This window comes from Sinocyclocheilus rhinocerous, unplaced genomic scaffold (assembly GCF_001515625.1).
Source record: "Sinocyclocheilus rhinocerous isolate Xijiao unplaced genomic scaffold, SAMN03320098_v1.1 scaffold996, whole genome shotgun sequence".
Lineage (NCBI taxonomy): Eukaryota > Metazoa > Chordata > Actinopteri > Cypriniformes > Cyprinidae > Sinocyclocheilus > Sinocyclocheilus rhinocerous.
The window spans coordinates 1,280,279-1,293,199 of record NW_015660490.1 but is presented as its reverse complement, the minus strand read 5'-3'; the positions used below and the strand labels follow the sequence as shown (position 1 = coordinate 1,293,199).

General features: G+C 35.1%; 1 protein-coding gene across 1 annotated transcript in view; it reads right to left on the bottom strand.

Annotated features, from left to right (window-relative positions):
- Nucleotides 1-12,921, bottom strand: part of LOC107724947 (1,4-alpha-glucan-branching enzyme-like) — a 180,799-nt gene that overhangs the window by 85,860 nt on the left and 82,018 nt on the right. The window contains exons 8-10 of the mRNA XM_016534042.1: nucleotides 10,285-10,400; nucleotides 9,333-9,460; nucleotides 5,788-5,886 (exon numbers count right to left, since the gene is read on the bottom strand). Coding sequence (XP_016389528.1) covers nucleotides 5,788-5,886; nucleotides 9,333-9,460; nucleotides 10,285-10,400 — 343 coding nt within the window. The remainder of the gene's footprint in view (nucleotides 1-5,787; nucleotides 5,887-9,332; nucleotides 9,461-10,284; nucleotides 10,401-12,921) is intronic.

Below are 12,921 nucleotides of genomic sequence, written 5' to 3'. Positions count from 1 at the left end.
ATACTGTGTGTGTATGTGTATATATATATATATGTGTATATATACTGTGTGTGTGTATATATATATATAAGAAATATACACAAAAATAAAATCCCACTTTTAAAAAAAAAAAAAATTTTTTATAAAAAAAAAAAAAAAAGGCTTACAATGGAAAATAATGTGGCAAAATTGTAAGCATTAATACCAGGGATGGTCCGAATACCTTTTTTTTTTCGCTTCGAAGCTTCGGTAGTAATTAACACCGGACATTCGAAGCTTCGGAGGGAGGGGGCTGAACATATTCTTCTCTCTAACACCATGTCTACAACGGATGCGAACGGCGGGGCGCGACAAAATATTATAGAACTCATTATAATCAGTGATGCTGTCAACACTGGATGCGGCGCGGTGCGACACGACAAATTCCCAACAGAAAACTGCTGCTGCGTTCTATTCCTGATGTATTGACACAAATTTAAAATGATTTTCAATGGTCGCTTTGTCGCGTCCAGTGTAGACAGACTTCAGCTTTAGCTGTTGACGTCGCGTCCGGTGTAGACACGGTGTAATAAAGGCAGGAATCTCTGTGTGTCTGTCTGTCTGTTTACATTTTTATTATGTCGAGAACAGTTCATCCAATCGACTTCCCGCGTGGCTACTAATTACTGATTAGCATGGCGGATAAAAGCAGCTCGTTTTTTTTACACCAACAATATACTATAGGCGTACTACTTACAGAACTCAGGTGATTTTTCAAACTTGATGTGCTGTTGTGGTAGGCAAAAAGAATATTCGAATCTCAAAATTGAAAATCGAATGCCAACCCACCGAACGAATATTCGAATAATCGAATATTCTGGTCCAGCCCTAATTAATACATTCTCTGTTTTAATTGTACAATCAAGACATAAACAACTCATTTTAACATGATTTTAGTGTGACAAATTTGCTTTCTAACCTTTTCTGTGTAAAGTTATACACAATTATACAACTCTTGCCATGACAACACAATATCTTAAACCCTAAAAACTCTAAAAATTATGATTTAAACCACTCTACAGCTCAAATAATACAATACAGTTAATGCAAGTCCTTTTTTTTTTAATTTAGAAGCTCGACATTTTTGCTTTGAAATCCTCCAAAAATTGGCTCCATTCATTTCCAAGTTCCTCACATTACCATTGATTTCGGTCTTTTTGTGTGTGCGTGTTTCATGGAATGACCCGAGGGTGAGTAAATATTGATGAATAATTTAGAATTTTAATTTTTAGGTGAACTCTCTCTTTAATGGACTATTATATCAGAGCAAATCGCTTGAAATGGAGAGCTCCGCAGACAAAGGTGACTTCAAACCAATCCGAAGTTAATTTGTATGTTTAGCTGGGAAACAGGGCCGAGGTTCGGTTTCTTGCTGTTCTCAGCAGCATGTGAGGCATTCTTCACTAGCTCTAATTGTTTCCATTACACTTCAATTTGTTGGACTCGGACAGAAGGGCACTGGCTAAATTAGGGTGCTTTTGTTATGCTTTCCATTGGAAGCGACAGTGTTTTGGAGTGGTAATCAGATACAATCAGGCAAACTTGTGCTGCAAGCCTCATCTGCTTCTCTTATTAGGACATCTTAATTTCTCAGAGGCTCTCGGATGTAGTCGGGTTGCCATTGTGGCCTCAGAGGTCGGATTAATCAGACAGGTTGGGTGACGTTAAAAGCAGGGCTGGGATGCGTGTGGCTATGAGTGAGTTTCTGCAGGCAGTGGAATACCAACTATCAGCTCTTACTCCTTTAAGGTGATCTCACAAACATAACTGTCAGAAACATAACTATTATTATTATGATTATTTATTCATTCATTTATTTTTATTGAGATACAGTATGAACCATGTTATTTAGTGCGTCTAGAATATTTGCTGTTGTTTTTGAAAGACCTCTGAGCAGGGGAGCATCTTAAGCTTCCTTATTAAATATATATTGGCTCACATACATAGATATGAGCCGCACGCTCTTCTGCGCACATCTCTATGTGCTCTTTTTCTTTCTTCACACAAACTCCAAGTCATTCGAGAGGCCTCAATGTGCAGTCTCATCGGTACCCCTACGCAAGACGAAATCGATAGCGGTGTCAGATTAAAAGCCCCAAATAAATACTGCATGCTGGGCAACATTGTATGAAAAAGCAAATGTTAAAAAAAGCAGCAAGCAGCAGCCTTTATGCCACTCTAAACACTGATCCTGAGTCAGTGAAGTGGACACCTTTGTGTGCGGAGAGTGCAGCACTGAATCAGCCTGCTGGAGTGGAGCCGCAGAGGGTCATCCGGTGCAAAGAGAAGCATGCGGCCCAATGCTGCTGGTCTGGTAAAAAGCCCTGTGCTCTGGGTTGCCTTGTTTAGCAATGCAAGGCGATTCTCCATGGAGGCTGTGCGCTCAGCACCAACAGTCACCCCTGCAGTGTACAGGGCAGACACACACTTCTTTTTTTGCTTTTACTGTATAAGACTGTCAAGGTAGACAGGAAAGTTACAACATACAAGAGAAAAAAGATCCCTGTAAGAACCGCAAGTTGGAACGAAAAAACAAACAAAAAAAACAGTATCCTTAACTTAATGGTCTTACATTGATCAATGGACAACTATGCGCATAATTAAATATGCGCATTCATTAAATTAAACCTTTTTTTCCCCACAAGAGTAATTCATAACTCAGTATGATCTTAGATGTATCTAATAAAAAACTACACATTTTCTGAATCATGCATAACACTTTTTTGATTTCATATGCAGTAACTATGTAACAGTTGTTAAAAATCTGGGGGTCAGGAAGATTACATTTTTTTTTTAATAAATTAATACTTTTATTCAGCAAGCACACGTTAAATTGATCAAAAGTGACAGTCAAGACATTTAGAATGTAACAAAAAGGTTATATTTGAAGAGTTTGGTTCTAAAACGCGATAAACGCCATTTAAAAAAAAAAATGAGTTTCTGCCAAAATCAGTATTATATCTGGTCAGTATTGAAAAGTCCATATTTAATTTTACGCAAAATGCGATATCCGCCGAGTTATTCTGTCATGTTTTCTCCCTTTCTTTCCAAACCACGACAAACGCCAGTCTCCCTTCTCTGCAGAATGCGATATAACCGCTCAACCAATCACAACGCACTATTCCACGCACTGTAGACAGTAATGGCGGCGCTTTGAATACACCCGGCATCCTAGTTTTCCTCATCTATTTTGTACTTTGTGATCAACAAACAAACTTATGGCTGCATGATAAATCGCATGTGATTGTCATGCGCATCTCGTCAGTAAAGCTGGTTCTGTGATTAATAGTAAATCTCCATCACGTGCATTCAGATGGAGCGGCATTTACTACACAGAGCTGTAGATCACTGCTATATCGCGTTCATAATCGCAGATGAGTCGCATTCGATTATGAACGCGATATTGCGTAGCTTGTCAGTGTAAGTGTTTTTATTTATGCCATTAATGTTTTTGTTAATACAGCATATAGCACTAGTCAGATAAATTAATGTAACATGGCAAAGACGAATGCACTTTTGGAAGTTGAATGTAAGGGAAATGTCATTTCTGTGGTTTAATGTGATGTTGTTCATGTATGTTCATGAAATTTTTCTTTTATTGTTGTAATTAATTTATAGCATTAACAAGATGACCCGTTGAATTCATTTTGGGAGCGATGACTGATTGAATGTATTTTTAGTCCAGTGCCTGCATATAAGATTAGTATTGACCAAGTTCAGAGGCTGTCATATGTGGATCAACTTACTATGGTGTGTATTTTCAACAGTTTCAATATGAAAAATAACTTTTATATTGATTCAATGGATTCATTGCATTTTGAAGAAAAAAAAAGTGTCATGGATTTATTGCACTTTGGGGAAAAAAATAATAACATTTTATAATAAATCTTTGAAAACCAAAATCTGGATTTGAATTGGTAATGTTATTATAACCTAAAGATGCTATGTGAAAGTTTGAAACAGAAAATAGTGGTTTTCATCTTGCCACTTTCTTGGTAAAGAAAACACATTTTTACTCATATTAATCAAAATGGATTTATAGCGTTTTGGAACCAAACTCTTCATTTAAACAAATGCTATAACAAATGCTGTTTTTAACGTTCTATTCCTCAAATAATCCTGGAGAAAAAATAAATAAATACATAAATATATATATATATATATTATATATATATAATAGTTTCTACAATATATATGTATTATACAGCACTTTTTTTAACATAATAAGAAATGTTTCTTGAGCAGCAAATCAGAATTTTTTTATAATTTCGGAAGGATCATGTGACACTGAAGACTAGAGTAATGATGCTGAAAATTCAGCTTTACCATCACAGGAATAAATTAAATTTTAAAATGTATTAAAATAGAAAACAGTTCTTTTAAATTGCAATAATATTTCACAGTATTACTGTTTTCACTGTATTTTTTGATCAAATGAAGGCAGCTGTGTAAGCATTGGAGTCTATCAAAACCATTTTTAAAAATCGTACCGACTTTTGAATGACAGAGTAACCACTCAAAATATGAAATAATCTAATTGTCACTACTATTTAAAGTAAAGCTATTTAAAATAAGCTTTAAGTCATAAGTCCTTGTGGAAATTTCACTTGTAAATTAAATGACGTTTTATGCTTAATGTGTTTTACTGATAAACAAGACTGAGAAATTATGATTTTTTTTTTGTAATGTAAATAAATATTTGAATAATTTAAAGGTCCAATCAATTAATATCCTGTAGTTAGCATTTCAAACAATTATGAATTATGAATGAAAGCGAACTGGTTTCAAAGTAAAACACAAACAATATGAAAACAAAAATATTTATATACCAAAAATATGTTAAACAGAATATATGCAAGTGTTTAAAATCATGGTGAGCACTTGAGGTTTCCAGAGAAAAATGGAATGAACCAAATGTGTTTCTAATTACTTCAGATGATACAGAATTTTAAAATTAATTTCCAAAAATTAACAGAAAAACGTTCAATTATTACATCTGGCTAAATCCACCGAGGGGTCAAAAGTGGTTAACTGACATAAGAAATGGCTAAAATAAAGATTTAAAACTGATAGCTTGCAACTGCGGCTCTCTGATCAGTCAGAAAGATGTGCTTTGCCAAGAAAAGAAAAGAATCCTGAAATCCTGAAATATATATATATATCCATAATGAGAAGACCTTCATTAACATGCATACCCACAGAAACAGCGCAGAACAAAGGATTGCTTCAGATGAACACAGAAGAACACTAATTAAGAAAAATGATTGAAGAATCGCCCATAATTATACTTTTAATTATGCGCACACACAAAAAAAAGACAGAAAAAACATTACAGAAAGTATAGAATGTGTCCTAGACACTATTAATATATATCTGCCTAGAAAAAAATTAAATACGCCCTATTTATCTGATCCGCTGGTTGTCAGTCTAGATTTGGAATAGGTTCTGGATACTGTATCTTCAAATCTCATTCCCCCGAGAAAAAGATAGAAACACGTTTCGCTTCGGAATTACAAGCAGGACAAGTGCATGATGAATGAGACACTTGAAATGGCTTGAGCATGATGTGGCTCAAACAAACTGGCACTATCCAGAGGGAATGTATTGAAATGTGAGTAAAGTGCAGTAAGTTGTCAGTTACACTTACAGTAGGACTGTACAGTAGTTTGGTCTGTGATAAAAAGGCTGCGTGTTGAATATAATTGAGCTAACAGGACATTCACTTTCATTCACATACATTCATCACTTGATGTTAGAAAAAACACTCACTTGAATCCATTTGTCTGGAATGGCCATGGCCAGGCGATAGTCGAAACCCAGACCTCCTTCTTGGACAGGACAGCAAAGGGTGGGCATACCGGACACATCCTTAAAAAAGAATGAATTTCTTAAAAACACAACACTATGGAGAGGTTAGATTTACTGTTAAAGGAATAGTTCACCAAAAAATGAACATTTGCTGAAAACTGACTCACTCTCAGGTTATCCAAGATGAAAGCATTTATTAATCTTAGTATTAATTTCATCATTAACTAAAATTATTAAAATAAAAAGTTATATTTTTTTAATTAACATCAATAAAGATTAATAAATACTGTCAGAAATGTATTGTCATGGTTAGTTAATGTAAATTTGAATTTAAATTTAAATGTTTAATTTACTTACCCTCAGTCCATCCACAATGTAGATGAGTTTGTTTCTTCATTAGAACAGATTTGGAAAAAAAATAGCATTACTGTACATCATTTGCTTATCAGCTGTTTGGACTCTCATTCTGACGGCACCCATTCACTGCAGTGAATGTAATGCTGTATTGCCCCAAATCTGTTCTGACTCTTGGATGCTTGAAGGTGAGTTCATTTTCAACACATTTTCATTTTTGGGTAAAGTACTCCTCAAATAGCGGACAGTTCCAATCGGACCATGAACCATAATGCCAACAGTAGCACCATTTTACAATTCCTACAGTTTGACGTGAGCAGTGCATCAAAACAATGGAGCTGTACACACAAGCGCTCAGGGTCTTTTATAGTACTGATCTCTCTCCGTCATATCCTCTAATACTTTTATCTAGAGCCAAACACGCTTCATTTAAGCTCTTTCCGCCCTGTGTGCGTTGCTTCTCTCCCCCACTAAAGACGCAAAGCGCTACAAGAGCTGCAGATGACGTGGTTATTTTAACAGTAACAGAAACATGGTGAGCAGCAAAATAGATTGATATTTTCACTAAACACTGCAGAAAATGAGAACGCTGAAAATACAAATTACTTTTACATAAAAGTTATATTGTATCTATATTTTGTTCTATCTATCTATCTATCTATCTATCCGTCCTTCCGTCCGTCTATATTGCTTATGATGCACCATATTTTGATTGTTGTTATCTGAATATTTTCATTGTTATGATTATGTATTACGCTGTTTGCTTGTTTTTAGTAGACACTTATTATAAGCAAAATATAAAAATGACTTCAGACTTTAAGAAGAAAACCCTGAACCTACATACAGTGCTTTTCTCATTCACCTGGCCTTCTGCCATACGTAGGTATATAAATGTAAAAATAATAATAACCTGGTAAAAACATCTGATCTACTTTTTAACATTCACATCCAGTTGGGCTCAACTGATAAAATGTATTAATTTGTTTGTACAAAAATTCTCAGACTCCACTGCTTTGGCATTCAAGGCTCAATATCCTCATCTTTGATAACTACTTTGAATATTTTTTTTTATTTTTGCAAAGTACTCACTTGGAAGGAAATATCAAGACTGGACTTTTTGGAACTTGAATTGAATATCCCTGCTTTGAAGAATATCCGAGTCTGTCAAGCTCAAAATGGCAAAAAGTAACATTTTCTCCTGAAGCTTTCTCCTTTTAATATAATGAAATGTAAAATATGATATTCCTGTCATTTCAATCATTTATTTATATATATATTTATTTATAGGAGTTGAACATAAAAAAAGATAAACATAAAAAAAAAAAAACATTTAATACATTAAAAAGATGTGTAATGTAATGAAAATGTAAATGTAATGATGACTCCAGTCATATCTGGCCTAATAAAAGTTAATTTGTTTATATTCGCAGAGTGGGTCGCCTCATGAGGGCTGACATGTTGGGATCACATGACCAGCCAAATGTGTTATTGCTGACAAAATAAAAAATACTCATCCATTTTTGCCAATAATTTTGTTGACTAGATTAGCAGTGGTCTCCAGCCATTCTAGTCTTTTCTGCAGGGTATCACATAATATGCAGCGCTGTGCAAAATTGAATTAACCGCTGAATACAAAAAGTAGCTGTGGTCCTAGTTTTTGTTATATTTGTAGTCTGTTTTTATGCTATTTAATTGTTTCCTGCAATGTAAGCAAACTTTAGCATTCACAGTCAAGCTCTATCAATGGAGCTCATAAAAGCGAATTATATGATATCTGGGTGGGCGCTGTCCACTAATTACAAAACACTGAACAAAGTAAGTAAAAAGTAAGTGGTCTCATTAATCATGGCTTTAGACAGAGCCACTGAGTGCTAATTTAATGCACTGTGTCCCGTTGACTCGGAAGATTAATTCTGTCTTTGTGGAGTTGGGATACAGTGTCGCTGTTGACAAGATTAAGGTTATCGAGCCATGACTAAAGGTATTATGGTCATTTCGGATGATCCTGCTGCATATTCTGAAGAGAGTAGCCAGTACAGAAAGAGAGACACCTTTTTACTTAAAGGAACAGTTCACCCAAAAATGTACACTCTACAATTTAAACTGTTATTCACTGATAATCTTCAGATCTCATTTGTGCTTTTGCATATTTAAATTGGCACGTCGCGCTAGTGTTGCTGACACTTAATATTCCAAAATTGAATATGCACATACATTATTTCTGGTAGTTAACGGACACTTTTTAATATCCAATCAATTTCCTATAGTCCCGCACATTTTTTTTTTCTAGTTGAATATTAAAAACATCAATTATGTCAGATTATGGAAGCAAAACGGGTCGCAAACCAAAATTCACAATGATTTTAAATTGTAATTAATTTATACTTCATGAATGCATAAGCTGTTGCCTCTAATTTAAGCTTTTAATATTAAAATATTGTATACAAATACAAATAAATAATTTATACGTGGACTACTCTTCAAAAAGTTGGAATCTTTTTTTTTTTTGGAAGAAGAAATTAATAATTTTATTTAGCAAGGATGCAACTAATCAAAAGTGAAAGTAAAGAATTTATAATGTTTCAAAACTTCATATATTTCAAATAAATGCTGCTTTTTTTTGACTTTCTATTCAAATTCAGATTCTATACAGATTCTATTCAGATGTAAATGTATCAAAGTTTCCACAAAAATATTAAGCAGTTTTCAACTGATGATAATAATAAGAATAGTTTCTTGAGCAACAAATCAGCATATCAGAATGATTTCTGAAGGATCATGTGACACTAAAGACTGGAGTGATGATGCTGAAAATTCAGCTTTGCATTACAGGAATATAATTAATACAATATAATACAATATAATATGTTTCTCACACAAAGCTATTGAATGCTTCAGAAAATTTGAAACAGTGCAAAAGTCTTACGGGGAGTATGTGGGAGACCTGTTTGAAAACAGTCATACTGTTGCAGTATAAGCCATGGCTGTTGGAAACTACGACAATAATGTTGTATTACCGTCATCTCAAAGCAGCAGAAAAAGAACAGGAACAATTCAGTTCAAGAACTGCTGAGCTCACATTTCATAAATACTCTTCTTGCTGTGGGAAGCTTCTATGTTCCATGCATTTCAGAAAACAACACGCGGCTTACCTCTGCAATAGTGATGCAGTCTTCATAGAGGGTGTGCAAAATATGGTTTGCCAACATGAGGTAGACAAGAGAATCCTCGTCTACCTGGAGTCCAAAGTATTCAGCATAATCCCCAGAAAATCCTGATCCTGAGAATCAGGGAATATGAAGATGAAATCAGATTCCACAACTGATGGTTACATTTTAATAATAATTAATTAGCAATTACACAAAACTCATTTTAAAAAATTAAACCAACTCGCAACAACCCTTGTGTGTGTGTGTGTGTGTGTGAATCTAATGTCATGTTTCATTAAAACAAAGTAGCATTTTAGTCAAAGCGATCTTTGAAAACCTACCGAAAATCATTAGCAGCATCACTGGTACAAAATTAAAATGGAAAAGAGAAAAATGCCAGGATAACCTTTGCCACACTACTTGTGTAATTAAATATGAAGATGAAATCAGATTCCACAACTGATGGTTACATTTTAATAATAATTAATTAGCAATTACACAAAACTCATTTTAAAAAATTAAACCAACTCGCAACAACCCTTGTGTGTGTGTGTGTGTGTGTGAATCTAATGTCATGTTTCATTAAAACAAAGTAGCATTTTAGTCAAAGCGATCTTTGAAAACCTACCGAATATCATTAGCAGCATCACTGGTACAAAATTAAAATGGAAAAGAGAAACATGCCAGGATAACCTTTGCCACACTACTTGTGTAATTAATTTATTGCTTGAAAGAACTTGTATCCCATGTTTTTCCTGCTTAATTCCGTTCATTTATGAGAGTATACGTTACATGCTTGAAGTCTACTGAAACTTCCCTTGAAATGGCTGCTCTTCCAATACACTTTTCTACCTGTTCTACAATAAGAGCCTGTGTCATTTACAGGGGAAGAAGGTTGTTAATGTCCAGCAATTCTAAGTAAAAACATTACATGCTTGATTTTCCATGGACATACCGATCCCGTGATGATGGTAGAGCATAGATGACACTCCGTCAAACCTGAATCCATCAAATCTGTACTCCTCCATCCACCAGCGCAGGTTTGACAGGAGAAATCGCAGCACCTCCCAGCTACACACACACACACAAACACAAACAGTTATTATTCTATTCTGACAGGATTATATCTATATCCTCATTGCATTGCTCATCTCATCATTACACAGGAAAACACCATTTCATAATCTAGAAAGCCGATAAATCTGCTTAAAGTATATAATTCATAGTAGATCATTAGTAATTCACATGTTTGAATCATATATTTTAATATGAACTTGTGATCTGTTAACCATATTTGCTTATGACTCCTGAATAAACATTATTTTAAAACAGGGTTCTTCAGCAGGGGTCCGCCAAATATTATTGTTTGATGAAACATAAATTTGCATTAAACCAAAGTACAATATTATATTAACCTCAGCAAAAAGCTTAAAGTTCAGCTAAATGTTTCATTGTACCTCCTGCAACGCATTTGGTCAAATTTAAATATCATGTAGTTTATGACTCTAAACATCAATAAGGGTTATTTTAATGCCTTTGCAATGCAGCACCATAAGGTACTGCATATATTATTAATATGGAAATTATTGCATGTTATTATAAGCCAGGCTTAAAATGCTATACTCAGATTTATACAACATGTTCTGCTCCGTCTCTCTGCTCACCAAGGGGTCCCCCAGTTTTAAATTGTTACTCCTGAAATATCACAACCTTTTATAATAAGACCAGCATTCAGTTTATCATAATGAAAGGAGCAGCTCCAGTTACACAGTGATGTTTTGTACCAAACTTTCAGGAAGACTTGAGTTGTGGCTCCAGGTTCTCAGGCACCAGGCAATATAATTAATCGAGCTGACATCATCACATTCTGGGATGTGTTGCTTCCCAGATGGCGAGAACTCAGCACTGCCTGGAAGTGCAGTAGTATTGCGTTCACAGAGTTAGGATTTCACATGATACAGAGTGAAAGAAACCAGAAGCAGCGCACACACTATTTTAGCTCTAGAATGTGACTCGGGGAAACTTTTTTTTTTCTCTCTTAATATGTTTCCCCTAGTAATGAGGTTCTCAAATTTGGAGGCGCTGACAGAATATGAAAATATTATGTGAAAGGTGAACTCAGTGTTACGATCCACAAAATGCAGAAATGTACCATTGAGTGAGTGACTATAATTTCTGAAACTGTCTGTTTGCGGAAACATTGGCGTCAATCGTTTCTTTCAAAAAGTTAGGAAAAAGTACATTTTTGAGGAAACCCTGCAGCTCATAAAAACTTAATTTGTAAGCTAAGTAGAATTTGCATAATTGTAATATAGAAAAAAATATATAATTTTGTGGCTGAAGTTCTTATTATTGATTTTTTCTGTACATTTCTGCTATTTTTTTTTAATAATGATCTTTTCCAAATCCATTTTAGTACAACATCCATAGATACAAGTTCTCAGTTCAATGAGGATATAATCGGTTAGTTATTTACCTGACTGATTCACTCCGATTCATGAACAAATCACTCAGACAGGTGTTGTGAACAGGTTTAAACAGTTCATTGGAGAAAAAAAAAGACTTTTATTCTCAAATTAGACCCAGTGTATCAATGATATACTATTTTACTTTAATATTTTGAATTATTTTTATTTTTAGAGTTTCCATTTTCATTATAATTTTAGTTGAAGTTTATGTAATTTTGTTTTAAGCGTGCATTGAGCATAAATCATTTTTATTAGTTTTTATTATTATTAGTAGTAGTAGTAGTAGTAGTATTTCAGTTTTAGTTATTTTAGTGAAATGAGATGTCGTAAGAGCAGAGTTGATACTTTTTTTTACGACTAAACATCCAAATCCAGTCATTTCAACAGGGATCTGCATGATTGAAAATTTCTTGTGAGGGCAAACTATTTCCTCATTCTGGGGGTATTAACGTGACATAGTTTTCAACTAAAAGCTGAAAAAATTTTATGCGTTTTGGCCATTAATTTACACAACAACAGCGTTTTGGGAGCCTTAAAAACCCAAACCTTTGAAAACGTGTTTCAAGTACAAGTTTTTGAAAAGGATGTGTAAACTACAGAACGTCTCGGTTACGTATGGTATCCCTCGTTCCCTGAAGGAGGGAACGGAGACATCACATCGGTGACTGACGAATTGGGACATCGCTTCGATAGACCAATCCACTTCGAGTGTAAACCAAACGAGCCAATGCACATTGGCATGCAATTATTGCATCCAGCTGCCGCTGATCACAGCGTGAGTATAATAAGGCAGCAGGTGCAATGCATACCAGGTTTTCGCTGAGGAGCCGAGCCGGCGACCCGGCTGCTCAGCGGTGGTACAGCAACCGTGGCGACGGGACGTGACGTCTCCGTTCCCTCCTTCAGGGAACGAGGGTTACCATACGTAACAGAGACGTTCCCTTTCAGTCGGTCGCTCAGAGTCACGTCGGTGACCGACGAATTGGGATCTCGCTTCGATAGACCAATCCACTTCGAGTGTAAACTAAACGAGCCAATGCACATTGGCATGCAATTATTGCATCCAGCTGCCGCTGATCACAGCGTGAGCATAAAAAGGCAGCCGGTGCAACGCATACCAGGTT